The sequence below is a fragment of the Mastigoproctus giganteus genome, chromosome 10 (assembly GCF_048544385.1).
Source record: "Mastigoproctus giganteus isolate SK-2022 chromosome 10, ASM4854438v1, whole genome shotgun sequence".
Lineage (NCBI taxonomy): Eukaryota > Metazoa > Arthropoda > Arachnida > Uropygi > Thelyphonidae > Mastigoproctus > Mastigoproctus giganteus.
Window position 1 is genome coordinate 88,158,772 of NC_143584.1, and position 26,549 is coordinate 88,185,320.

General features: G+C 35.8%; 1 protein-coding gene across 2 annotated transcripts in view; it reads right to left on the bottom strand.

Annotated features, from left to right (window-relative positions):
* The window catches only part of LOC150079140 (vacuolar protein sorting-associated protein 11 homolog), a 697,977-nt gene that overhangs the window by 278,038 nt on the left and 393,390 nt on the right, over positions 1-26,549 (bottom strand). For both annotated transcript variants that reach the window (XM_090382204.1, XM_090382205.1), the window contains one exon: positions 5,472-5,560. In XM_090382204.1, coding sequence (XP_090238330.1) covers positions 5,472-5,560 — 89 coding nt within the window. The remainder of the gene's footprint in view (positions 1-5,471; positions 5,561-26,549) is intronic.

Here is a 26,549-nt window from a genome sequence, read left to right on the forward strand (position 1 = left end):
ATCGTAAAAGACATACTTAGATAAATCTATGAGGAGTGTTGTAGGTAAAGTATTACATAGACACAAATGGTAATATACAAACTTATCACTATATATCTACAATTTGGGTGATTTCTTCCGGAGTCAACCAGCCAAATTGAAAGGAAAATCAATGATATGGGAGTTTCTGTATGCACTATGGCAAAATTAATTTTGAGATTATATAACAAATAATAGAATTTAGGATTATATAAAATATAATAGAAATTAAGAACTTATATATAATCCATAATACACATTGATCACCGCTGATCAATGATCAACGTGTACTATGCATTATATAAATTCAAAATTTCTTAATTTATATTATATTTTATATAATCCTAAATTCTGTTATTTGTTATATAACCTCAAAATTGATTTTGCCAATTACTGAAACAGAGAACCTCTTATTGTTTTTTTCCTTTCAGTTTGGTTGGTTGACCCTGGAAGAAGTCCCCCAAATTGTATGTATACAGTGATAAGTTTTTGTGTATTATCCTTTTCGTATATTATTCCTTGTGTCTATGTAACATACTTTACCTACACACTCCTCATAGATTTATCTAAGTATGTCTTTTCCGATACTCTTCCCCATAAGCTAATGCATATATTTAACAAAATAATACTGTATGCATGCGTGCACGCACTTAAAAATCCCTGAACAGCATTTGCACATTGCTGTAGAACTGTTTTGCAGTACAGGAACACCCCGACTTATGTAAGGGTTGCGTTCCACGGAAAGCTAAGTACGTCGGAATTGCCCCCATGCTTGTGCAGCACTCACTGAATTGATTGAATCAAAAAAGAAACGTTTGATGAACATGTAAAAGGAAATTATTTATTTATTTATTGCAGAATTATTTATTGTATTTATTCATTTATCTCAAAAATTACAAAAGCGTGAAATTTTAAAAAATTTCAAAATTATAAAATTACAAAAAGAGAGAGGAGACAGGCATAACTTCAGTAACTTTTACCTCTCGAGCATTGTTTCCAGAATCGACATCTTCAGCTGATAAGTAAGCCGCTGCAGAGGTTGAGGGCTTCGGTGATTTAGAAGGGGTCGGCTGCTCAATCTTACGAAAGAACATATTAATGGATGACTGCACGGTGGTTTTTTTCTTTTCATCATGGATTTCTTTGTAGCAAGTAAGCATATCACTCACTCCTTTATTAACCTTTAAGAATCGTTCGCTGTCAGGATCCATCTTCTCAAACCTCGCCATTGCCGATGCAATTTCACAAAATGCCACTGCCATCTCTCTCTCTCTCTGTGGTGATGAAGCATCTCAGCTACTCATTTGGTTCACCTTGAGCTTCGTCAGCATTTTCTTCCTTCACTATCACTGCCTGCAAGTCAATAAGTTCTTTGTAGATCATTCCTTCTTTTCTTCCTCTATTAACTCCTCCACGTCTTTAGCAACAACCTCCAACTGAAGTAGCTCTGCAACCTTTACAATCTTATCTGTAACCTCTTCATACGATTCGTCTTTTTCAAATCCTTTGAAGCCTTTTACGTGCCGTAGGCATATTTTCTTTGATGCGCCATTTAAACAACTTTTAGTAATTTCCACCCAGGCCTTATTAATGTTTAAGATGGCGTAGTAAATATTGTAAGATTTCTAAAAGTCTCTTAACGCAAAATATTTCTCATTGTCTACTGCAGACAATACCCGAGCAAATTTTGTGCGTAAATAGTATGCTTTTAAATTCTAAATAACACCCTGATCCATAGGTTGGATGAGTGAAGTCATGGCCCTATCTTTTGACACCTTGAAACCTGGCAATGTATTTTCCTCTTTGGCAATGTATGTTCAATCCGGCATTTTTTCCCAATACAGAGCACTCTCGTCAACGTTAAAAATTTGCTGCATTGAATAGCCGCCTTCATCAATAATTTTTTCCAACACATCACAAAATTTCTCTGCAGCTGCAGAATCGGTACTGGCGACTTCACCAGATACTTTAATGTTGTGAAAACCAGCGCGATGCTTGAACCTATTAAACCACCCATTGCTTGTCGCAAAATTGGGTTGGCATTCACCATACTTATCCTTAATATCTTTATAAATACTTGTTGCTTTTGCTTGAATGGTCATTAGACTCGGGGACACTTGCTTCTGAATCTGATTTTCCATCCATATTATTAATAGCTTTTCAAATGAACTTGAACACTGTTTTGTGATTACTGTTGATTTTCAGTGCATTGATCCTTTGACATGTTCTTTTATATGTGCACTGTCCCTTAAAATAGTATTCACTGTTCAAGCAGTGAGACCTAATTCCATGCAATAGATGACAAACTTTGTCCTGCTTCATACTTTTTAATCATTTTCATCTTTGTTTCCTGGCAGCACTACCACCACTTGCACTTTTTGTTGGTCGCTTTCCCTTCATCATTGTAATACGTAAATAGGAATGAAGAGAAGTTTCTGAAAATTTGTTTTTAATATTGTTGAAGATTTCAGTGAAGGGAAACAGATTTCACGATAATAGCGTAAAAACCCACATAATTGCAGTTATCAGTATTATCGCAAATGCAATAAGATCAAGTTTACTACCCGTTTATAAATAGCTGCACTAACAGAAAAGCCCAATAAACTGAAAAGTGCAAGCTATAGAAATTAAGTCAAGTATTACATAAGTCGGGAGTTCCTGTATTCCTAGGTCACTGTTTGACCATTTAGGACAAATTCAAATGAACAATGTCTTGTGAGTTACAAAATATAATAAGAATGATATTATATTTTGGTCACAATTGTCATGATATTTTTGGGCCTTGGAGAAAATAAAATCATCAACTGGAAGGACTGGGCCTTTGTTTCTGTGTTATAGCCATATAGCCATGATTCTTTAAAAGTAATGATGGAAGAAACAAGTTAGTTAATGTACTAGTGAGTTACACTTCAGTTGCATTAGCAAATAGTAATAATTCGTGATTTACAACAAAACAAGAAAAAAAAAAAAAAAAAAAAAAACACCTTTTATGCACAAACCAGAAACATTTCATTTCTGCATATCTACCATAATAACCATTCATTCCTCCAACGCTTGGTAACAACCATAACAACCAGTGCTTCAGCACAATATACGATATATGGATATATATATAACTTATGTGATATGCAGGAAAAAGAAATAAATAAATAATTTCCAGATTTCTCTTCAGATTTTAATTAAATTTGGGAATTCAAGAAAAATCATTCTAAACAAAATATATTTGAATAATTGCCAGATTTTCTCTTGGTCCAATTTTAATGAATTTTGGGATGGCTCAGCAAATCTTTATAAAAGGCCTAAATGCAAAATTTAATGTGAATCCATCTACTGGAAGTCAAGTTATTATATGTGAATGGATAAAGAAATAATTGCTGGATTTCTATTGTTTAATTTTAATGAAATTTGGAATGGCTGGGTAAATTTTATTAGGTTCAAATATAAAACTGAATAAAAATCCATCTACTAGGAGCTGAGGTTATTATATATGGATGGAAGGAATGGTGAAAATAAATACATTGCACATATATGCTAATATCCTAACAAAAATGCAATTCAGCAGCATGTTGATGAAGATCCTGACATATAAGAACTCATTGCTCTCTATGATCATCAGTCAGGATGTGGGATACAAGCTTTGTTGAAATGCATCACAGACATTTACCACAAGAAATGCCAATTTCACTAGCAACTTTGCAGATAGATAAATGTTGATCACTCCCAATCAGATCACAAATACAAATCATTTATTTGGCCAGCCAGGGTGAGAATTATCTTCAACAGGCAAAAAGTCTTCTTTAAACTCTGTGAACCATTGAAAAGTCTTTGAATGATATAGAATCTTCTCTGAAAGCTGTTTATATAATACTTTAAAAATTCTGCAACCCTAGCTTTCCAGAGCATGACTCATAATACCAAACTATTTCTTTTCTTCCACTTCTAACACTTCTGTCAGAACACAATGAACATTCTTTGATCTTTTTGGATTTTCATCTTTTATCAGAAAATGAGGAAATCTACTAGCTTAAACAAGCAATTTCTTTCAAATTTGCATGTGACATAGGGTCGTTTTTGAGATGGATCTGCTACCTTCATAAAGAAGAAACTATTTACAAATGAGATTGGACACATGTCAGTTATTGTGCCATATTTTGGAAAGCCTAGCCCTGACAGCTTGATAACGCCAGACTTGATTTTTACTTCAGGAGCATGTCTCATTGTGCATCACAGTTTCATTTATAGCAGATTTCATTTATTCAGTGACTGATTTTACACAAGTATTCAGTTAGCAGAACAACAACTTCATAAAGTAAAATACATCTGACAGGCACTGTTATGAGAAACAGGAAGAAACAGAAGACCACAAATAAAACTGAAAAACACTTGTTGGTTTTTAAAAAGAGAATAAAGTTCAAATGTTAGCATTGGAAAGACAAAAGAACTGTACTTATGCCTTCTATTTTCCAAATACCAAAACTAAAGTAACACCAAACAGGAAAAGTAAAAGGAGAGGAAAACCAAATGAAAGGCCAGTCACTATTTGTGAATACATAACAGATATGGGTGCTGTAGACTGATCTGACCATTACTGTGCTAGTCATCTGTTCAGTCAAAAATCAATAAAATGGTGTAAGTTGTTTTCTGGCTTTCAGGGGTACTACTGGCAGCTTGATAAGACCACATTTGACTTTTACTTCAAGGATCATGCTTCATTTCATCCAAAAACAGTTTCCCAGTACTTTTTGGTTTTCTCAACTCTGAACGGTTTCATCTTGATTAAGGTGGCAGATTCATCTTTAAAAAAAAAAAAAAAAAAAAAAACCCAAGTCACAAGCAGTTTCAAAAGAAGTTGCTTGTTCAGCTAGTAGGAGATGTCTCAAATAAGATGTCTCAAACATTCTTTATAGAAAAAGGATATCAAGTTCAGATACAGAATACATATTGAATGGCTGTCTTCTTTTTGTGATGAAAGATGAGAACCCAAATAAGAAAATTGTGCAGTATGTACTGACAGAAGTGTTAAAGGTAGAAGAAATGAAACAGTTTCATATACTAGTAGACATGCTCCACAAAACTATGAATGCACTCTGGTGAATGTTTCAAGAAATAGTTTTCAAAATGGTTTACCATGCTGTTTTATATATCAGCCAAAAATAATTAACTTATATAAAGCCAAAAATAATTAACTTATAAACATCACATTTCATGTAGTCCTCTTTTTTTATCCCCCTTCTTCTTTTTTTTTTTTTAAACAGCTGAACTATATTGAGGAATACAGTGAAAATAATGCTGGGCTGAAAAGAGTTAAGCATAAATTTTCAAACCAAAGTTATTGTAGTAATAACAAAAATTTTACTGTATTTAAAAAAAAAAAAAAAAAAATTGATTTCTTTATGCATTAATATTAAAATTATTAAATTGTTATGGTAAAATTCCAAAATAACAAGACTCACAGTTTCCTTTTTTCATAGAGATGAAGAATGCCAGGTTTAAAGTTATTCAACTGGCATAACACAAGAGCTTGATCTATATCGTAAGTTGCCTAAAATTAAGCAAAAAAAAAAAAAAAATTTTTGAAAGCTGATATAAAAAGAAAAGAAGATTTAATCAAAAACTTCAATTTAAAAAAAAAAAAATTCACTTCATCTCTCATAATTTTTAAATATTCACATGAACAGAATATTCATTCTGATGAATGTGGATTTATTTTCACATAAGGGAATGTATATATTATACATATGTAAAGGTTATCTATACTTCAACTAATCTACAAAAATGTGTCATAAATAAATATTACATCCTGCAGTGGCTAACTCAAAAATGTAGAATTCTTCTCCACTACATCCAAACCACCACCATTTATAATACAATGAAATATGATATCAGCAGAATAAAAAAAAATAAATAAAAATGTCATTTATAATAAAATGAACTACAGCTTAACATATACAATTCAAATATCAGAAGCACACCTAAATTTTGTTTAGACTGCTATTCCTCTAACAATGAAAAACATGGAAAATTTCTCTCAACTGTATCTCACAAAGTTCAACTGCCTCATGTCTTACAATTTACAAAACATGTGTTTTTTCCTAGTAAATCCTCACATTTAGTAATTAACTTTGATATAAGAAATACCCTTTTACACGGGGGGGGGGGGAGAAAAACAAATAAATAGTGTGTGGATGGTTAGTCACTAAAAAAAAAAGAGCAGATAAACAGACAAAACAATAATTCAAAATGGGCTCTAAACAACAGAAAAGGGCTTTATTTTAAACTAATCATTAATATCATTATATACTCAAAATACTATTAGAGGCATTCATAATGAATAAATATAGATAGTGCATATATAAGCAAAGAGGAAAGAAATATTATACAGCAAATAATGCAGTAAATAATTATACAGCAAAGAGTTCTTATGTAAACTCTAGAACCCAACCTGTGGGTTGAAACCCCCAAGGGGGTTGCCGCAGTTATTTTTAGTTGCAATTATTTTTATAGGAAATTTCACCACGAAGGTTTTCAACACTTATTTATTTCAATATGGCACATGGCTACACTGAAATATTCTACTAGTGGTTGTAACACTGATTTTTGATAAATGAAAGGAAGTGATTTAAGGTCCACTGCAGCAGATACTTAAAAAATATTAAAAGCCCGCCATATTCATACACATTAAACATTTTATATTATTTTAATTATTTGCTATGGCGGGCCTTTAATATTTTTTCAAATATCAACTGCAGCGGATCTTGATTCACTCCCTAAAAATAAAATATACAAATGCAGTGTTATCATTTAGAATTCGAATAAAATTCGAATTTTATTAGAATATAATTCTATGTTACAAATAGTAAACTGAAAAAAAACATTCATTATGATGCAAAATTCAATATCAAAATCCATTTTTAATCGGTGTCTCGATGCGTGAATAACAGACTGTCAAATATGGACCGTTGAATAAAGGTGAGTTGCTATCTTAACACAGCTGAAGATCACCCCATATGTTTTGCTGATACTGCCATGTTTGCAATGATGTTATTCAATAATGTCCGCAATGGGCCGTCTAATGCAAACTGGCACGAACTTAGTTCGCCAATAGTCAACCATCTTTAGTTGGCACCATGACAGAAACAAGCCACTCGCTGTCGAGCACGGGGTAGCTACTGCTTGCACTTTCTAAAATCTAAAGAGCATCAGTAGGTCGTCATCAGTCTATGCTAAATCCGTACCCATGGAGAAAAAAATATATATTCAGAAGCCTATCTAAAATTTGGCTTTACCACGTTGATCAGCAATGGCATAGAGAAGTCACAAGGCATTTTGTGCAATGTCGTTCTCAGTGTTGAATCTATGACACCTTCAAAACTGAAACATCACTTAGAGACAAAGCATTCAGAACATACTAAAAAGGATTTAGAGTTCTTTTGATGCCATGAAACTGGTCTCAGACATCAGAGACTTGATCCTACAGGAAGTTTTCAGCACCAGAGCACAGCAGTAATGCAAGCATCATATGAAGTCGCACTGGAAATTGCCAAACAAAAAAACCTTACATGAATGAAGAAATGGTCATCAAACCCTGCATGTTGAAGATAGTGCAGTTAATTCTTGGGGAAGCCAGCGAGATAAAGATGTGTCAAATATCTCTGTCCAATAACACTATTCAGAGGTGCATTTCAGATATGTCCGTAGACGAGAAAGAGCAGGTTTTGAATGAAATCAAAGTTTCTTCATTGTTTTCTTTTCAAGTTGATGAATCAACAGACATAAGTTCATGTTCTCAGTTGCTTGTCTTCATGAAATATATTCATTCAGATGACATCAAAGAAGAGTTCCTGTTTTGTAGTGCACTTGAGACTACTACAAAAGGTGAAGATATTATTGAGAAGATAAATACCTTTTTTGAAAATGGAGGACTAGGACTAGCGTGGAAAAACGTCTGTGGGGTTTGTACAGATGGAGAACCAGCTATGCTAGGGTCAAAGTTGGGCTTTCGGACAAAAGTGAAAGAAACTGCTCCCCAAGCAAAGGGCATTCTCTGCATGATTCACCGATATGCTCTTGGCAGTAAGGCTCTTCCAGCTCCTCTGCAAGAGGTACTTGATTCTCTGATCAAAATTGTGAATTACATCAAATCTGGAGCCCTCAACACCAGTCTGTTTAAAGAGCTCTGTAAAGACATGAATTCTGATCACGAGGTTCTTCTTTTCTACACTGCTGTACACTGGTTGTCGAAAGAAAATGTTGTCAATCGTGTCTTTGAGTTGAAAGATGAAATCAAGTTGTTCCTGGAAGTGCAAGGGAAACATGACTTTAATGATAAAGCTTGGAGAAAAGAGCTGCTTACTTAGCAGACATTTTAGACCAACTAAATAAGCTGAGCTTGAAACTTCAGAGAAAGGAAACACACGTTATCCAATTTCAAGACAATCTTCAGGCATTTGTATCCAAGCTGCAAAACTGGAGTCAGAAAGTAAATCTTGGAAATGTTGCCATGTTTGAAAAATTGTGCAGTGTGGTAGAGGAATCTGAAGGTGAACTGGATGAGAATTTGAAGGAGGAGATTACTAAGCACCTTGAATCCCTTGAAAAGGAATTTCAGCGTTACTTCCCTGAGCTTACAGAAGAAGCTGCTGCACTGGTATGAAACCCATTCTCTGCTTCCCTGAATGTATCCAGCATTCCTGATGAAGTACAGGATGAATTCTTGGATCTGCGGAATGATTCCTCGGCACGTAATTTGTTTTATGAAAAATTACTGACTCAGTTCTGGTGTGCTATGTATCAGTTATATCCAAATGTCACCATGCTTGCCTTTCGAGTTTTACTTCCATTTGCCTCTAAATATCTCTGTGAGAGTGGATTTTCAACACTTCATATCAAAACAAAGGCAAGAAACAGACTGAATGTTGAGGATGACATGGGGTTGGCTTTAACAAATTTTGGCCACGAATTTTGAAGTTGGTTGCCCAGATGCAAGTACAACCATTGCATTAAATATTAGAATTATATTCTGAAAAATCTATTTTTAATGAGTTTTCTTTACCCTATTAAAATGCCTTTTTATGTAAATGTGCTGGGAGTCGCAGGTTACTTGACTATTATAAAAGGGGGGCCCACTTGAAAAATGTTGGGAAACACTGCTCTAGAAGGAAGGGGATGAATCAGATTGGTCTACTTGATGGTTTTGACTGTTGATTCTTCTCAGGTAGCTGACATTCAGAAAGGGGAATGCCAGAAGTTTATCATTCTGGCAGTGAGCTAAATGATTTTGTAATAGCTGACAGCAAAGTGGAGGAGAAATTGTATAATAAACTACATACTTTCTCAGCAAAACTCTGTGGATTGTGTCCTCCTAAAAAAGTCATAAGATAGCATTTTCACAAGGACCTGCAGCAAGAGTTTTACTAAAGTCACTTAATTCTGGCAGCCAACTGTTATATGACTTAAACATAATAAAACTGGCCAACATGAATATTACCTCCACTAATATATCAGGTTCTTTTAGTTCATTATTATGCAGTTTTTGACAATAATCTTACAATTTCACATCAGTTCACGACTTCTACATATACAGGTTTTTATATATAATCACATATATATATATATATATCTTACTACACTGGTGTGCAAAAGTTAAGCACCAACACTATTTCTAAAGGTTACAACCACAAAATATTTTGTGGTTGTAACCTTTAATTTAATTCAGTCTCAGCAGCGATTCTGGACATCAGCTAATCTGGCGAGAGGTTTGCACATGGTATCACCCGGCAAACATCACTGAAAAGGATCGATATGGTGGTTGAGGTGTTCTCGTCTGGGGAGGCATTATCTTGGATGGACGTACACAACTCCAGATACTGGAAGGTGGTACTGTAACCGGTACTACATGCTACTGTACTGAGGTAATCCTTCCCCATGTGCATCCGTTCCGAGGTGCCATTGGCCCCGAGTTCATGTTTATGGATGATAATGCCACACCCCATCACAATGCAGCTGTTGATATGGTTTTGGGAAGTCAGGACATTGTTCGTATGGATTGGCCTGCCCATTTCCCCCAATCTAAATCCCATTGAACACACATGGGATGCTCTGGGAAGATGCCTAGCAGCACGTACACACCTACTAGAAAATGTTCGGAAGCTGAAGATGGTGCTGACAGAGGAATGGACAATGTTACTGCAAGAACTTATCAACAACATTGTTCTAAGAATGGACAGGTGGTGCAAAGATTGCATCAACATTAGGGGTGGCCATATCACCTATTGAGGACCACTTCTTCCCTTTGTTCCATCTTTGGCAGTGATGCATCTGTATCATGGCAGCCAGTGCTATGTTGCCATTTTTGAATAAAGTCCCTCTGTGCCATTTTGTTTCCATTGTTGTTTCCTTCATCATTTCTGTACCTCACGAGGTTCCTTTGGTATGCTTTTCCCGTATCCAGGCCACTCTTATGAAAAACTATAGGTGAAAACCTGACTGGTCCTTAAATTTTCAAACAGTGTACAATTTAGGGAAGTACATATGACACTGATCTGTTGTATTACCTGCAAATAACAATGATTGAATATGTTTCGCAGATGGCTGAAATGTTGGAAACAGTCAACATGTTCAACCTTTCTCTCTCTCTCTCTCTCAGTAACAGAAAGAAAGTTAAATTGTAAATACATGTACAGTTTTTCTGATTAGCTATTGCATTTTTTTCCTGTGACTTTTTAGCATTGTATTGTTAAAATGTTTAAGCAGAAGCAAAGGAGGTGTATGAATTATCCTAGCAATTTCAGATACAAGTGTGGATGGTTTACAACAATAAATCAGAGGAAGAAAATGTACAATACTACTAAATGTGCATATTCTTTGTGCTCTGGATGCAAAATTTGTTATAGGATAAAACTAGGGCTTCACATATGTGCTATATTACCTGCACCTCAAATCTAAGGATGTAGCTAACTGGGAAAATTAAAAGTATGCCTTTTGCAGTTTACAACAGTGGAAATTACTTGAAGCAGGAACAAAAATTGCAGTACACCAAAAATGTCACAAAGTGTTTTCAAAAGATTTCATTATGGAAGACTGTAAGTGGATCTGTAATATTAGTGGTCTTCTGAAAACTAGGCACTGAATATCATCCTAATAAATGTCATGTAAAGGTTGACCATCACTAATCCGGCAACGTTGGGACCTGTGGGGTGCGGGATTAGTGAGTTTGCCAGATCACCGGTGGTTATTTTAGCACATACAGTTTATCCAACAGCTAACCATCTCATCCTACCTTTAACAAGTTAACTGCCAAGCTAGTTTAAGAAAAAAATTCCACAGGGGCCAAAAAACATTTAGCAAATAATTTGATTAGTAATTCTAAAATAAATATTGTAATGTCAGTGTTGTCATTTTTTCGCTTAAAATATCAAAAAAAAAAAAAAAAAAGTATTTTTTTTATGTTGCATATATTATTTTCAAGAAATAAAGTAACCCAGTAGGTTACTTTATTTCTTGAGAAGCCATGTGGGCCACATACATGTGATGCTATTACGGCATACATATGAAGGTCGTTTGTGATTAGTTTATTGCACACGCGGCGAGTGCTGCAATAAAACTAATTGCAATAAAATAAACTCAAGCGTTGCAATAAGTTTTTCAGTATTGTTAGAGATTTTGTGAAAACAAGTTCGTTAGTGCACTGTATTATCCATCATATTGTGTTGTGTTTTTCCACAAGTTTGTACAAGTGTGTTGCAAAAAAAAATCTAAAAAGGAATGGTGAAAAGAAAATTACTAAAATAAGAGGAACTGAGAGAAATTGCTGGAATTTACAATTAAGCAGAGTTAAACTTCTCACAGACACACTGTTGTCAAGTTTTTTCAGAAGTTCAACTTTATCTGTTATGGACAAAGTATGGTGTTTGTGCTTTACACCACCAGAGGCACTTCCTTTATGCATTGGAACCATGGCTGGGGCTAAATGTGAGCAGGTTATAATAATAAATGCAGAAAAACAAGTGGGAATGGCTTGCTGGTGTTTACAAGTTCGCACACCAGCAGCTGATTCTGCAATCAACGGCACCAAAACAGTAGCGGCAGGTCAGTGCACCGACCCAGGAAATTACATTCGTGGAAATTATGTTGGAATTGGATTACTGGTGGCTGGATTAGTGTTGGTCAACCTGTACTTACAAAACTATCAAAATTAAGTTTAAAAGCAGTTTTGCTGCACAATGGAAATGCATTCCTATCAGTTCCTCTACTTCATGCTGGGGAAGAAGAAAAAAAAAAAAAAAAAAAACACATGAAAGTATATCCAAGATCCTGAATGCAATAAAGTACCATGAGTCTCCTTGGAATGTCTGTGGTGATCTTAAGGTAAATGAATTATTCACTAGTCCACAGGGAGGTTTCAAAAAATACTGTTGTTTCCTATGTTTGTGGGACAGTCATGCAATAGAAAAACAATATAATGTGCAACAGTAGTAAAAGAGAGGAATTCTTACCAGAGAGAAGTAATATAAAATATGAAATATTTTTCATTACTTCTCTCTGGTTCTGTATAAAGAAGGAAGTGAATTCTGCTCCCTAAGGGAAGTTTTTTCCAATTTACAAGGTGCACTCAAATTAAATTGTCTGCAAATTTATTTCTCATACAGAGGTAACACTTGTCTCACTTTTCAACATAGTCTCCTCAAAGTTACATATATTTTTCACAGCTATTCTTCCAATCTTTGAAGGCCATGGCAAAGTTTTTATTGGAGGTATGTTCAGCCCACTGGCAGAGGCAGCTGCTTGTTGGCTAGGAAATCATCTGCCATGAAGAGCATTCTTCACCTTTGGGACCAACCAAAAGTCACTAGGTGCAAGGTTAGGCAAGTACAGAGGATGTGGGATAACCTCAATGTTGTTTTCTTTAAAAAATATTTGCACATTTCCAGAATGATGGGAGTGAAGTGTTATGATGGAAATGAATCTGATTCAGTCTGTGTGGACATTTGTTCTGAAGAGTGCTGGGAGGAGCTTTTTTTTTTTTTTTTTTGAGAACTTCTTAATATGAGTTTCCTGTCACTGTAGTGCGTTTGGGTAAACAATATGTAAGGGTGGGTGGGTGGGTGGGTGTTTAAGGGTTTTATGGGGCATCAGCATCTGAGGCTATAATGCACCATGTCAAACACAATATGTAAGGATTATTCCATCAATATACTAGAAAACAGCAACCATCTTGAAGCAACTCTGAACTTTTTGGGAAGTGGTGAAACAGTGTGCTTCCATTTGGTAGACTGACGTTTAGTTTTTTGGACTGAAGAGTGGAAGAGTGTCTCATCCATTGTGACAATCAAGGAAAAGAAAGATCCATTCACTGCAGCATCTAGAGTAAGCACTGCTTCAAACAAGCTGACACAATTGTGTTTTTGTTGCTGGGAAAGCTCCTTTGGAACCCATCAAGCTGACACCTTGCTCATTCTGAGATCTTTATGCAGTGTGGTATGCACGGATCCAACAGAAATAGCTGTAGTTGTTGCAATTTCATCCACTGTTAATCTTCTATGACCCAGAAACATTTCTGGCAGATGTTGGTGTCAGAATGAGTGGTTCGACGTCTTGGTTCAAATGCTTCATTCTCACAGGACTCCCGTACTTCGTGAAACTTATGTACCCAGCTACAAACATTTTTCATATCCATAAGACCTACAGGGCACACTTCTGACATTTCCTGATGGACTTCAAATCTACTATTCCCAGTGAGATGCAAAAATCGGACAACAACACATTGTTCTTGATGAGTGAAGGATTTCATTTTAGGTATCATAAACATAGTATGCTGTTTAGGGTGCTGCAATCCGTGTGACATACTGCATTATGCTGTCATCTCCTTAAAAGATTCAGAATTAATTGGCAATTAGACTAAAAGCAGTCTCATGATTTATTTTGATTAATTTGTGAGAAATAAATCTGGAGACCTTATAACATGAACGCACTTCATAACATAGTATGCTGTTTAGGGTGCTGCAATCTGTGTGGCATACTGCATTATGCTGTCATCTTAAAAGATTCAGAATTAATTGGCAATTAGACTAAAAGCAGTCTCATGATTTATTTTGATTAATTTGTGAGAAATAAATCTGGAGACCTTATAACATGAACGCACTTCATAACAAATGCAAAACTGAAAGGAATTTTCACTGGGCCTCAAAATAAGAAAAAACTCCTTAAAGATAATGTACTTGAAACAAACCTCAAAGTTAGTGAACTAGCAGCTTATTAATTTTTTAAAGCAGTTGCACATGGATTTCTCGAAAAAAGGAAAGAAGATAATTAAGAATCTCTGGTGTCAACTTTACTGCAATGTTATGAGTTAAGAAATGAGCTCATAAATGTCTTTGAAAATTCATTTTTTTCATTCCCATCTCTGTTTTTCCCTCAAAGTTTGGGAGATGTAAGTGTTGAGCAAAGAGAATGATATCATCAGGATATATATATATACACGATGGAAAAGTGGTTCAAGGTTGCTGGGATACTGCCATTACATGAGATTACTGATGGTTTCTTAAGATGGAAAGCAAAATGGGATATAAGAAAAACTGAGCAGCAACATTTCTAAGAAAAGAGAATGCATGGTACCTTATATGTTGGATTAAAGTATTTTAAAATGAAAAGGATAGAATATGTATTAGGAAAGCATTTTTAGGACAACATATGTATTATGGAAATTGGCTGTTCATTTGGTTACTAAAATTTCAATATAGCTTTCAAAAGACATGCAAATTTTTGTATTTTTGGAATCAGTGGATCAATTTACTATAGAATCCACTACTTTTGCTCCAGAAGTATGAATTTTTATTTATTATTTTTTTAAAAATTTTATTTATTATTATTATTTTATATTTTTTCTATTAAGATTATTAAGATGGTCCTGAATAATGTCTTTAATCACACACAACATGAAAGCAAACTCACTGGTTTATAATTTCCCATCATGCCATTTGCACCTTCATACTTTAGTAATTCCACCAGTCTGTGACAGAACTTAAAACCCAGACCCCTACAAAATGAGTGACAATTAACAAAACCATATGTTAACATTAGCATTAGTAGAGGCATATGATGCAAGAAAGCAAGCTTATACAGCATCAGCCAAAAAAAAAAAAAAAATCCCCTTCTGTTCTACTCATCCATTCACGCCTAAAGTTTGTCTGGTTCAGCCTTGAATCTATTTAAGCTGTCATCTTCCACAACAACAAATGGGAGTTTTTTGAAGCATTCAACCACCTGCTGGCTAAAGGAAAACTTATGCATATCTATTCTATAACCATCTTTCCTCAATCTAAATTTATGCCCCCTCAAGTGCGGAATCTGAGTAAAAGAAATAATCTCATCAGCATTGAGCTTGCTCAAACCATTCACGACTTTATACACCTCAATCAGATAACCTCGCAGGTGCCTAGTCTCCAGACAATGTAATTTGCAAAACTTAAGCCTTTCTTTGTAAGAGCAACCCTTTGTTCCATTCACTAATCTTGTTGCCCTTCTCTGTACTTGTTCCAGCAGTTCTACATCAGTTCTAAAATGAGGCTTCCAAACCTGTACACAGTACTCAAGGTGTGGCGTAACCATTGACTTACACAAAAGGATAATCACCTCCTTATCCTTGCTAGAAAAATTCTTGTATATCATTAACAAGACACCATGAGCTACTCTTGCAGACCATCTGCACTGCTCAGATAAATTCATATCTGATTGTACAATTACCCTCAGGTCCTTTTCATTCTCTACCACCCTGAGTGTAGTACCACACAGTTGATACGTTACTCTAGGATTACTACTACTCATACTTTACATTTGTCAATGTTAAACTTCAGTTGCCACCTCTCAGGCCATCTGCTCAACTTTTGTAGATCCTGTTGCAGCAGCATACTGTCATTAGTGTTATTAACAACCTGTCAACCTTCACATTGTCTGCAAACTTACACACTAAGCCTGATATACCATTATCAATATCATTCATAAATACAGAAACGACAATGGACCCTGGGGGACTCCACTAATAACATTAGTCCATGAAGAGCAGTATCCATTGATTACCACTCTCTGGTTCTCCTTTCACTCAACCATCCCTTTTTCCATAGCAGCAATTTGACCTTAATGCCATACTGCTCCAATTTGTCCAGTAGTCTTTCACGTGCAACAGTATCAAAAGCTTTCCTGAGATTCAAGTATATGATATCAAAATTATTTTTTGCATCCAGTTCCTTTGTGACCACATCATAGTATCCAATCAAATTTGTCAGACAAGACTTCACCTTAACAAACCCATGCTGTGTCCGAACTAAAACTGAAATCTTGTCTAGATGATCCTGTAGTGCTTCTTTAACCAGTGTATCCATTAATTTACTTGGAACAGAAGTTAAACTAGCAGGTCTGTAATTACTTGTGTCACCCTTTTAATCCCCCTTTGTGAATTAGGGTCACATTTGCACATCTCCAGTCCATGAGGAACCTTCCCTGAGTCCAAGAAAGCTCTCCTAATTATGGCTAAGGGTTCGCTTACTTCCTTTGCTGCCTTTAATATAACTGGATAGATCCCATCCACCACAGGTGCCTTTCTTATGTTTAACTTCAACAATTTCTCCTCCACTTTGCTCTTGGCTATTACAAAATTATTTAGCTCACTGCCAGAGTTAAATAAACCACTGGTATTCCATTTCCTGAATAACTCCTCATGTGTGAATGTAAACACAAAATACTCATTCAGTTTGTCAGCTACCTGAGCAGGATCATCAATATCAAGTGGACCAATCTGATTCATCCCCCCTTCCTTCTAGAGTTTACATAAGTAAAGAACTCTTTGCTGTTTTTCTTTGCATCCTTAGCCAATGATTTCTCGTAATCTGCCTTTGCCTGCCTAACCTCATTCTTGACTTGATTATAGACTAGCTTATATCTATCATAGGCTTCTGCGTCACCTGATAATTTATATAGGCACATTATAGCCAAAGTAGCTTATGCACCATCAAACCCCCATATCAACATAATTTATATGCACCCCATGCAGCTTTCTTCTCTGCCACAAGTCTCATTAGTTCATCTGACATCCAGTTAGGTTAAACCTTGAACAGTATTTCTTAATTGAATTGAAAAGCCTATTAGCTTCCAAGATTAATTCCTTCAATGCTTCTCATTTAGAATTTGCTGTTGGTAACATCATCATTAAAGAGCCTACTGTACAGAATTTAAAAATTGTCTCAGAACACCGTAGTCACCTTTATGTAAGCAAAAACACTTCCCTTTATCCCACATCAGCACAATGTGATCACTGCCACCTAGTGGTTCCTTTATCTGCAGATTCTTAATGCACGAAGAATCACTATTGATAATCAGACCAAGAGTACCACTCTCTCTGGCTGCCTCTCGAACATGCTGCTGTAGAAAATAATCATCCAGTAAATCCACAAAAGCCTTTCTAGTGTGCGAGTGACTAATCTACAAACTAAACTACAAGTTCCAGTCAATATCTGGGAAGTTAACATCCCCCATTATAAGACAATCCGATTTACTGGCCCATTCTATTTCTCTGTACATGAAGGGTGGTTTCTGTGTTCACTCTCTGGAGGAAGGGGGGCTAAAATCACTCCACTGTGTATTAAATGATTTTGAGGAGGAGCTTCTTAGGACAGTGCTTTATGGTAGGTTTCTGATCTGTTATAAAAACAGATCCCTCAGGTATCAACTCTTGGGGCTGTAACCCATACTGATCAACATTGACTCAACATAACAGCTTGCCAATATATCGTATTTTTAGTTATGTGGCATATTCAGTAATTTAATCCAAAGATTAAGATTTCTTCTAAAGCTACGGCCAGGCAAGCAAATAAAAACAGTGCATTTTTATTAACATTAGCAGTTTTACTAACAGTTTTTATTAACCTCATCATTTTCATCTGTGTATACTGCAAATCCTGAGACATAGCAGTTCAGTACATTGTGTACAAGCAAACTGTTAATGTGGCAAGCATGATATTGAGCAGTCATACTGCAGGTTTTGGATTAGGATTAAAGAACATGCTAGTGACAGTGGCTGGGAGAGCATAGTATTACACTCTATAAATGGAAGCTACCAATAGCACCTCAGACACCCACACAATCTAGCGATAGATCACAACCAAAAGATGAGAGAACTTAAGGAAGTCTAGGAATTCAGCGTAGTCTACACTTCTGTCACATACACATATCCAGACAGATGCTGCCACAGCCAATCTCTCTCAAACCATTTCAGGAGGTATGTTCTTGTTCTTTAAGGTACCACACAACCAGGAAAGCTCTAGGGATATACCAGGCTAACTGTCAAGAAGAAGAAGATAGAAAGGTAAACTAATCCCCTTCCACATCAATGGATTTGCCCTGTATCAGCCTGCAAGCTCCATCCAATTACACAGTCGATGCTCTTTATAGCAACCCTCTTCTTTAACATGCCAACACGTTATAACGTCCTATGTGGTTGGTCCCAGCCATGGACATTGATGCTACAAACAAATGGAAGGAAAATCATTTAAAAAATGTTTTGCTGGCATACGACCTCAATGATATCTTCAATGCTGATGAAACTGGACTCTTTTTAAAATTGCTACCAGATAAAACACATTTAAAGGTGAGAAATGTAGTGGCAGATAAAAGACCAAACAATGGATTATCGTTCTCCTAGAAGGAGACATGTCTGGCACAGACAAGCTTCCTCTTTTAATCATTGGGAAATTCCAGAAGCCTCAATAGTTTAAAGGTTTGAAGATATTACTGAATATGTATCGAGCAAACCAAAATGCATGGATGACATCACAAATCTACGAAGAATGGATCAGAGACTTAGATCGCATGATGAGTGAGAAGAATAGAAATATTTTGCTGTTTGTGGATAACTGCACCCCTCAATGTCAAGTAAATGACCTATGTGCAATCACTGTTGAATACCTACCATCAAATATCAAATATGATAGTCAGTTCTTCAGTTACTGATCAAGGTATAATCCAGTGTTTAAAGAAAAATTACCGGAGAATGCTATTAAACAAAATTGTGCAGTCTTCAAAGCAAAATTCAATGTGAAGTTGACATACACGAGATGAAGACAACGAAAAAGTGATCACCAGCTGCTTGAAACATGCTGGATTTACCGCCTTGAATGACGCGATGTGTGAAGTTACGCATGCTTCTCCCTCTATTAATTGCAAAGAATAGTCCCATAATAGGGAAGACATATCTGAGCTTGTGCATCATAATCTACACTTACAGGAAAACTTAAGCTTCAAAGATTATGCAGATGTGGATGCAGACATTGAATGTTTCAGGATATGCATGAATGAACTCATTACAGACTTAATCAAATCTTCTGAAAATTGTAGCGATGAAGATGCTCATCAAGGATTAGAACTTGTACATCGATTTTCTCAAGTGCAGCCTAACTGTTAAAGGTTTTTTTTTTTATTTTTTTTTTATGAAAACCCAAACACGAGAGGTATTAGAACCAATAGTACTTAGTACCATGCTTGGGTTGGAGGTTGAGAAGACGAAAGAAGATATTTATTGACATTAGACTTGAACTTCTGTAGACTGTAATTTTCAGGAAATACGTACGAAGGAAGGTTGTTCCAGAAAACGGCAGTTGAATGTATAAACGAGGAAGATGAAAAGTTGGTTATATGAGTTTGAAGTTGGACAGTGAATGGATGTTGGCTGGTGGCAGGTTTGGACTGTTTGAAAGAGAGAGTGGGAATTATAGAAGCCAATTCAGAAGAACAGTGTCCATGGAAGTATCTGTAGAAAAAGCATGCAGCAAAAACAGTACGTCTATGAGTCAGAGAGTGGAGAGACTCTGTTAGAGAGGAATCATTAGTTAACCTAACTGCTCTCTTCTGAATGGAATCTAGAAGCCTGAGAGAGGTTTTCGGGGCACCGACAAGTGGGAACAATATTCCATGGCAGGGTGGATTAGCGATTTGTACAGAGTGAACAGCTGTTTGGAAGAAAAGAAATGCTCAGAGTGAAAGAGAAAACCAAGTTTTTTTGATGCAGAGGAAGCAATATTTGTAAAGTGCTTGTGCCAAGAGAGATTAGAAGTCAGGGTAATCCCCAAAAGAGATATATCATTTTGCCTAGAAATCGGAGTGTCACCAAAGATAAACATAGGAGCAGAAGAATCCTTTTTACAAGATATAAGACAAGACTGAGTTTTGGAAGGATTGAAATCAACTAAGTTGTCTTTGCCCCACTGGAGAATTACCTGAAGATCGGCATTTAAGGAGTTGGTAGCAAATATTCGAGAAGTTGAAGATGATTGAGCAGGGCAAGGTGTCTCAAACTTTCTCCAGTCAATGGAAGAAGGTCATTAATATACAAGAGGAAAAGAGTGGGGGAAAGAACTGATCCAAGGGGAATACCAGCATTATGGAGAAGCTGGAAGACAGCGAGCCATCTACCATCACCCTCAGTGAGTGATCAGAGAGAAAACTGTATAACCAATTACAAAAAACAGTTGGCAAACCATAAGATGGAAGCTTGTTTAGAAGATATCTATGCCAAACACGATCGAAAGCCTTTGAGATGTCAACAGCAACTGCTTGTGTTTCACCAAATTTTCCATTGAATTAGTCCATAAATGGATAACATATGCAAGAATATGACCAGTGGATCGACACTGATGGAATCCATACTGGTGATCATTGATCAGACGGAAGGTTTCTAGGTAGTTTAAGAGTTGGCGGTTAATTAATTTCTCCATTACTTTAGAAAGAGTAGAAGTAATTGCAATGGGACGATAATTGGATGGGAGAGATTTGTCACAATTTTTAGGATATGAGCAAATTTCCAAGCAGAAGGAAAAACACCTTTGGAATAAGAAAGTGAAAAAAGGTGGCAAAGAACAGGAGTAAGTTCAGGAGCACAGGTTTTGAGAACAAGTGGAGAAATACCATCAGGACCTGGAGCTTTCTTTGCATCAAGATTCGTCAAAATCCTTCTGACATCCTTTTGACGGAAGACCACAGGAGGCATTGAATGGAGTGTGTTGGAAATGGGGGAGGTGTTTTACCAAGATCATTAATACATGAATTGGAAGAAAAATGGGATGCTAGTAGGTCAGCTTTATCCTTGGCTGATGTGACAACAGAACCATCTGGTTTTGACAGAGGTTGGAGAAGAGATGGGCAAAAGTTGCAGCCAATAGCTTTGGCAAGAGATCAAGATTGCTCGGCTACCATTATGGCAAGAAGCAAGTTTTCTACTATTAGCCTGTTCAAAATCTAGTTTGAACTGATTAATAACTGCTTTACAATTGTTGCGAGCTTTGGTGTAAGCAGAAAACAAAACTGATGAATTGGACACAAGCCAATTATGATATGCAAAGTTCTTCTCTTGAACAGTTTTAGCACATTTATTGGAAAACCAAGGTTTAGATAAAGGATGACATTTTAAAGTCTAGTGTGGAATAAAGGATTCCATTCCTACAAGAATAATTTCACTGACACGATCTGAGCAAATGTTGACATCAGAAGTTTTGAAACAGTAATCCGACCAAGGAAAAGAAGAAAAGAAATCTTGCAGGTCATACCATTTTGCTTCCTTATAATGCCAAACAACATTAGGTTGGGAATAGCCATGTGATAAAGGCTCCATTGGAGAAGAGACAATCACCAAGTTGTGATCTGAGGTGTCTAAAGGATCACTCACTCACTTCGACCGTATACTTAGAAGGGTTGTTTGTGAGAAAAAGATTAGGCGTGTTGGCTGTAAGGTTAGGATTGTCCGGTATTCTTGTAGGTAAATGAACAATCTGTGCAAGGTCATTAGTAATTGCAAAAGATCTCGACCAGCTGGGTCGGTGTGACTAGAAATCGGAAGCCAGCTGGAGTTGTGAACATTAAAATCACCAAGGAAATTTACCTCACTGTTAGGAAAGTTGGACTGGAGAAAGTCAAAGAGCTCCAAGTGATTAGCGGAGTTGGGAGAACGGTAGAGATAACAGATGAATTTGACACAATGAGGTAGAGAGATTTTAAGTTAAATAACTGCTATTGCACATCTTCATAATTCTCTTTTAAAACATGTGCTACCATTGAAACAGTGTGTTTTGACAAATTATTTTAAAGTATGAAACAATTCTCTTGCTAGATCTTTATAGGTATGTAGCCTATGTAGCAAAAATTCCAATTAAATTGTAATCTACTGCACTCTAAAATCAAGGCAAAATTTAAAATCACAATTTTCTTGTTTAATACTGTAGTAGATATTATAAATAAGATTATACTATATTGTATTAGTAGAATTACATTAAATATTCAAGCTTTTATTGTTTTGTTGCTAATTTTATGAACAATCGACATAACGACCGTTTTCCTCATTCCACTATGGGGTAGTCATAGAGAGCTTCCATGTATATATCACCAAACAAATATATTATGAAGATCAACAGTGTCAAAATAAGAGGAGAGTAAGCAACATGTAGGTTGGCTTGTCAATTTTTCAGTCTTCCCAAGGTTTTTTTTTATTGTCACAGTAGAAGATTTGAGAGAGGAAATCATAACCTATTTGTTGTTGTTTAGGTTTCTAAATATATAAATAAAAGTTTAATCACAGTCAAGTGTAGTTCCTATCTATGCCTATCCAACTAATCACATATGGGATAACTGGTGCCACAAGGTAATCATAAACAATGTCAACAGGTTTTGTATAATTTCACCAGCATGAAATAACAATTAAATAACAATAGTCACAATGCCACTAAATTATTAAATTGGTTTAATTACAAATTGTAATTTGAAAATTTTTCATATAAAAGCTATCCATCCATTCATCTATTGATCTGTCTATCAATATCATAAAATCGACTCCAGAAATCTAAAATCCGTTTCGTCAAACCAATTTTAGACAAATCTTTCATATCACAGGTGATATGAAATTACAATAAATAAACATTTGTACAAAGAGGGGGAGATGGGGTTTACTATAGGATTTTGTGATTATCCCATTGCTGATTAATTAATTAATATTAATGCTAACATACAATGGGATAATCACAAGGTAAGGTGATTATCCCATTGTATTAGGCAATGGTCGAGCCACATCTTGAGTACTGCATACAGGTCTGGAGACTATTTTAGGAATGATGTAGAGCTGTTGGAATGGGTACAGAGAAGGGCAACAAGTTTGGTAAGGGGGAACAAAGGGGTGCTCTTACCAAGAAAGACTTCAGTTTTGCAAATTGCTGCATCTGGAGACTAAGCATCTATGAGGTGATCTGACCGAGGTGTTTAAGGTTTTGGTCTTGAGAAAACTCCATCCTGATGGGATTATTCCTCATGCTCAGCTATGCACATGAGGGGCACAAATTCAAATTGAGGAACAATGGTTGCAGAATAGATATGTGGAAGTTTGCCTTTAACCAACAGGTGATCGACTGCCAGAACAAGCTTCCATCTGTTGTTGTGGAAGTCGATAGTTTGAATGAATTCAAGGAAGAACTAGACAAACTGGAGGGAATGAATAGGTGAAATGGATTTCCCCCTCCCTTTGGCTGATGCTGTATAAGCTTTCTTTCTTGATCATTTGCCACTTGTAATACTAATACTAAGAGAAATATAATGTTATTCATTTCTAATGTAAAAGTAACATTATAAATAAATGTACAATCCCAGATTGTCATTTTGATGATAACTGATAATTGTAATCTTATTGGTGGAGGCCATATACCCACATTTAACTCAGGATGACAATTGTTAAAAAAAAAAAAAAAAAACACACAGGGGAAGGGGTACAATGCAAATTTTGAAAATTCAAAATATTACAGCTTCAAATTTAAAAAAGTTAAAAACTCAGTGAAAAAATAGCAACATACTTCTATTTGAATAAATGCTATTTATTTTTAGTACAACAGTATGCAATTCATAAGAAATGTATCACAATATGAGAGGTTAATGCCATATAAAAGGCTTGTCTTTTTAGCATAGTCAATTTGTATTAAAAGTACATGCAATTGCAGATATTCCAATGAGTTCAACTGAAATATAAAAATATGAAATATTGTATTTGTTGGCTTACAAGATGCTACAGCATGGAAAACAATCTAATTTTGGAACAGTAAATTTAAGAAAAAAAAAAAACTTTAAAAGCATCATATCATGGTTCCCTTCTATTGTTCATTTATTCCATTGCTCCCGCATGATATTCTTGAATGGCTTATTAATGCTGACATCTAATGGCTGTAACTGGGAAGTTAAGCCAATTGAAATTACAGCCAATTCTGTGTTCATCATTTTGGCCAGTTGCTTGACACTTTCAGTCCTTATGTGCTCTAAACTGATCCCATACCAGTAGTGCATTTTTACGCAATAGTCCAACAGGACACTTGGACCAAACTTTTACAAACCAATGCTTGATACATTTTCATTCATCCCTTCAGTTGTACAAGTAAAGTTTTTCTTTTAGAAATTAACATTGGTTGAAGTTTGGTCCCATCAGCACAACAAGTTAAAACTGCAGTGTAGTGTGTCTTTTCATGTCCAGTGGTTTTAATAGTTAGATTTTTGCCCTCTCAGATTTACGGCTTTAATTGGATGACACATCAAAAGTCAATGGAATTATATCCATACTCCCGATTTGGATACATTCATAATGTGCTTTGTTTATGCTTTGTTTTCTAGCATTAAGGACAAATTTATGGAAATTTAATATTTTCTGTTTGCCCTCAGCAGGCATTCTCCAAGCTATTCTAGTTCTTGTGTGTAGACTTAACACATTTATTTTCATGAAACGATGCCACCAAGGTTCAGTTCCCTTAAAGTCATGTATCCCAATATATCAGTAGCTCATTTCATGCTTCTACTATTATCATTTTAGTACTCACTGCAATACTCACATCTCTAAGTTCCATTATCCACTACACAATTGTCATTGTTGAACTGTTGAAGTTAAACATAAGAAAGGCACCTGGGGTGGATGGGATCTATCCAGTTATATTAAAGGAGGGAGCAAACCCTTAGCCATAATTATGAGAGCTTCCTTGAACTCAGGGGAAGTCCCCCATGGACTGGATATGTGCAAATGGTACCCCAATTCACAAAAGAGGATCAAAGGGTGACATGATTATTACAGACCTGTTAATATAACTTCTGTTCCGGGAAAATTAATGGAGGCACTGGTTAAAGAAGCAGTGCAGGATCATCTAGACAAGACTTCAGTTTAGACACAGAATGGTTTTCTCTCTTTCAAAGACTTTTATGGGGAAGTCTTGCCTGACCAATTTGATTAGATACTATGATGTGGTCACAAAGGAACTGGATTCAAAAAATAATTTTGATATCATATACTTAGATTTTAGGAAAACTTTTGATACTGTTGCAGATGGAAGACTATTGTACAAACTGGAGCAGTATGGCATTATGTTGTTGTTTGTTGGATTTATTGGTGCAAGGGCTACTAAGGCCATAATGCACCTATTTCAATCTTATTTGGTACATGATTGTTATATTAAATAAAAGGATTCAGATCAGGTGATATTTGTTTATCATTTTGAGGAAGGTAAAAACATCATTATTATCTTGTTAGTCTCCGAGAATCTGTTGTAAGGTAAGTTTATTAGAAGAATATAGATGTGAAGAGAAAGCTGTTTTTCGTTCTCTCAGATATAATGGACATTCAATGATCAAGTGGTTTACTGTGAGTTGAGTTTGACAGTTGCTGCATAGTGGAGGGTCATCCTGAGTGAGTAAATAACTATGAGTTAGGCGAGTATGTCCTATTCGAATTCTAGCAAGTACTACTTCTTCCTTTCTATTGCCTCTTAGGCTTGATAGCCACTTCTTGTGATTGTTTTTAATCTGAAAAAGCTTATTGCTTTTTTCTCCCTGCCAAATGGATAGCCATTTTTTTCTAACATTGCTATGTACGATGCGTTTTAAATCTGTGTAAGGTATCTGCATGTCTGATTTTATGTGACTGGCGTTCTTGGCTGCAAGATCCGCTTGTTCGTTTCCTCTGATTCCAGAGTACCCAGGTATCCAATAGAAAATTAATTTTTGCCTGTTTGCAAGAAGCTGCACTAACTTGGTTTGAATTTGTTGTAGAAACGGATGACTGGAAGGAAATTTACACTGAAGAGCAGATACAGCACTTAAGGAATCGGTGTAGATAATAGGATATAATGACTGTTTTACATTGTCTAGAGCCATCAGGATAGCATACAGTTCTGCGCTGTAAATACTGTACTCCAAAGGGAGCTGCTGGAATATTGTAATGTTTGGTAGAACTGCAGCTGCTCCAACTTTACTATCTGTCTTGGAACCATCAGTGTAAATTTGGGTAAAACTAGAGAACTGAAAAGAGTGAGTTGCATGGATCTGCTGAATACTGAAATTTGGAAGTGCATTCTTTCCCCATTGTTGGAAATGTTGGTCAATGTTGGCCAAGGGTATTTGCCATGGTGGCATAGCCGTGCTAATATCTAGAATTATGTTATTCATATTTTGTTCCCAGCACGTAGTTATGCTTTGTAATCTAA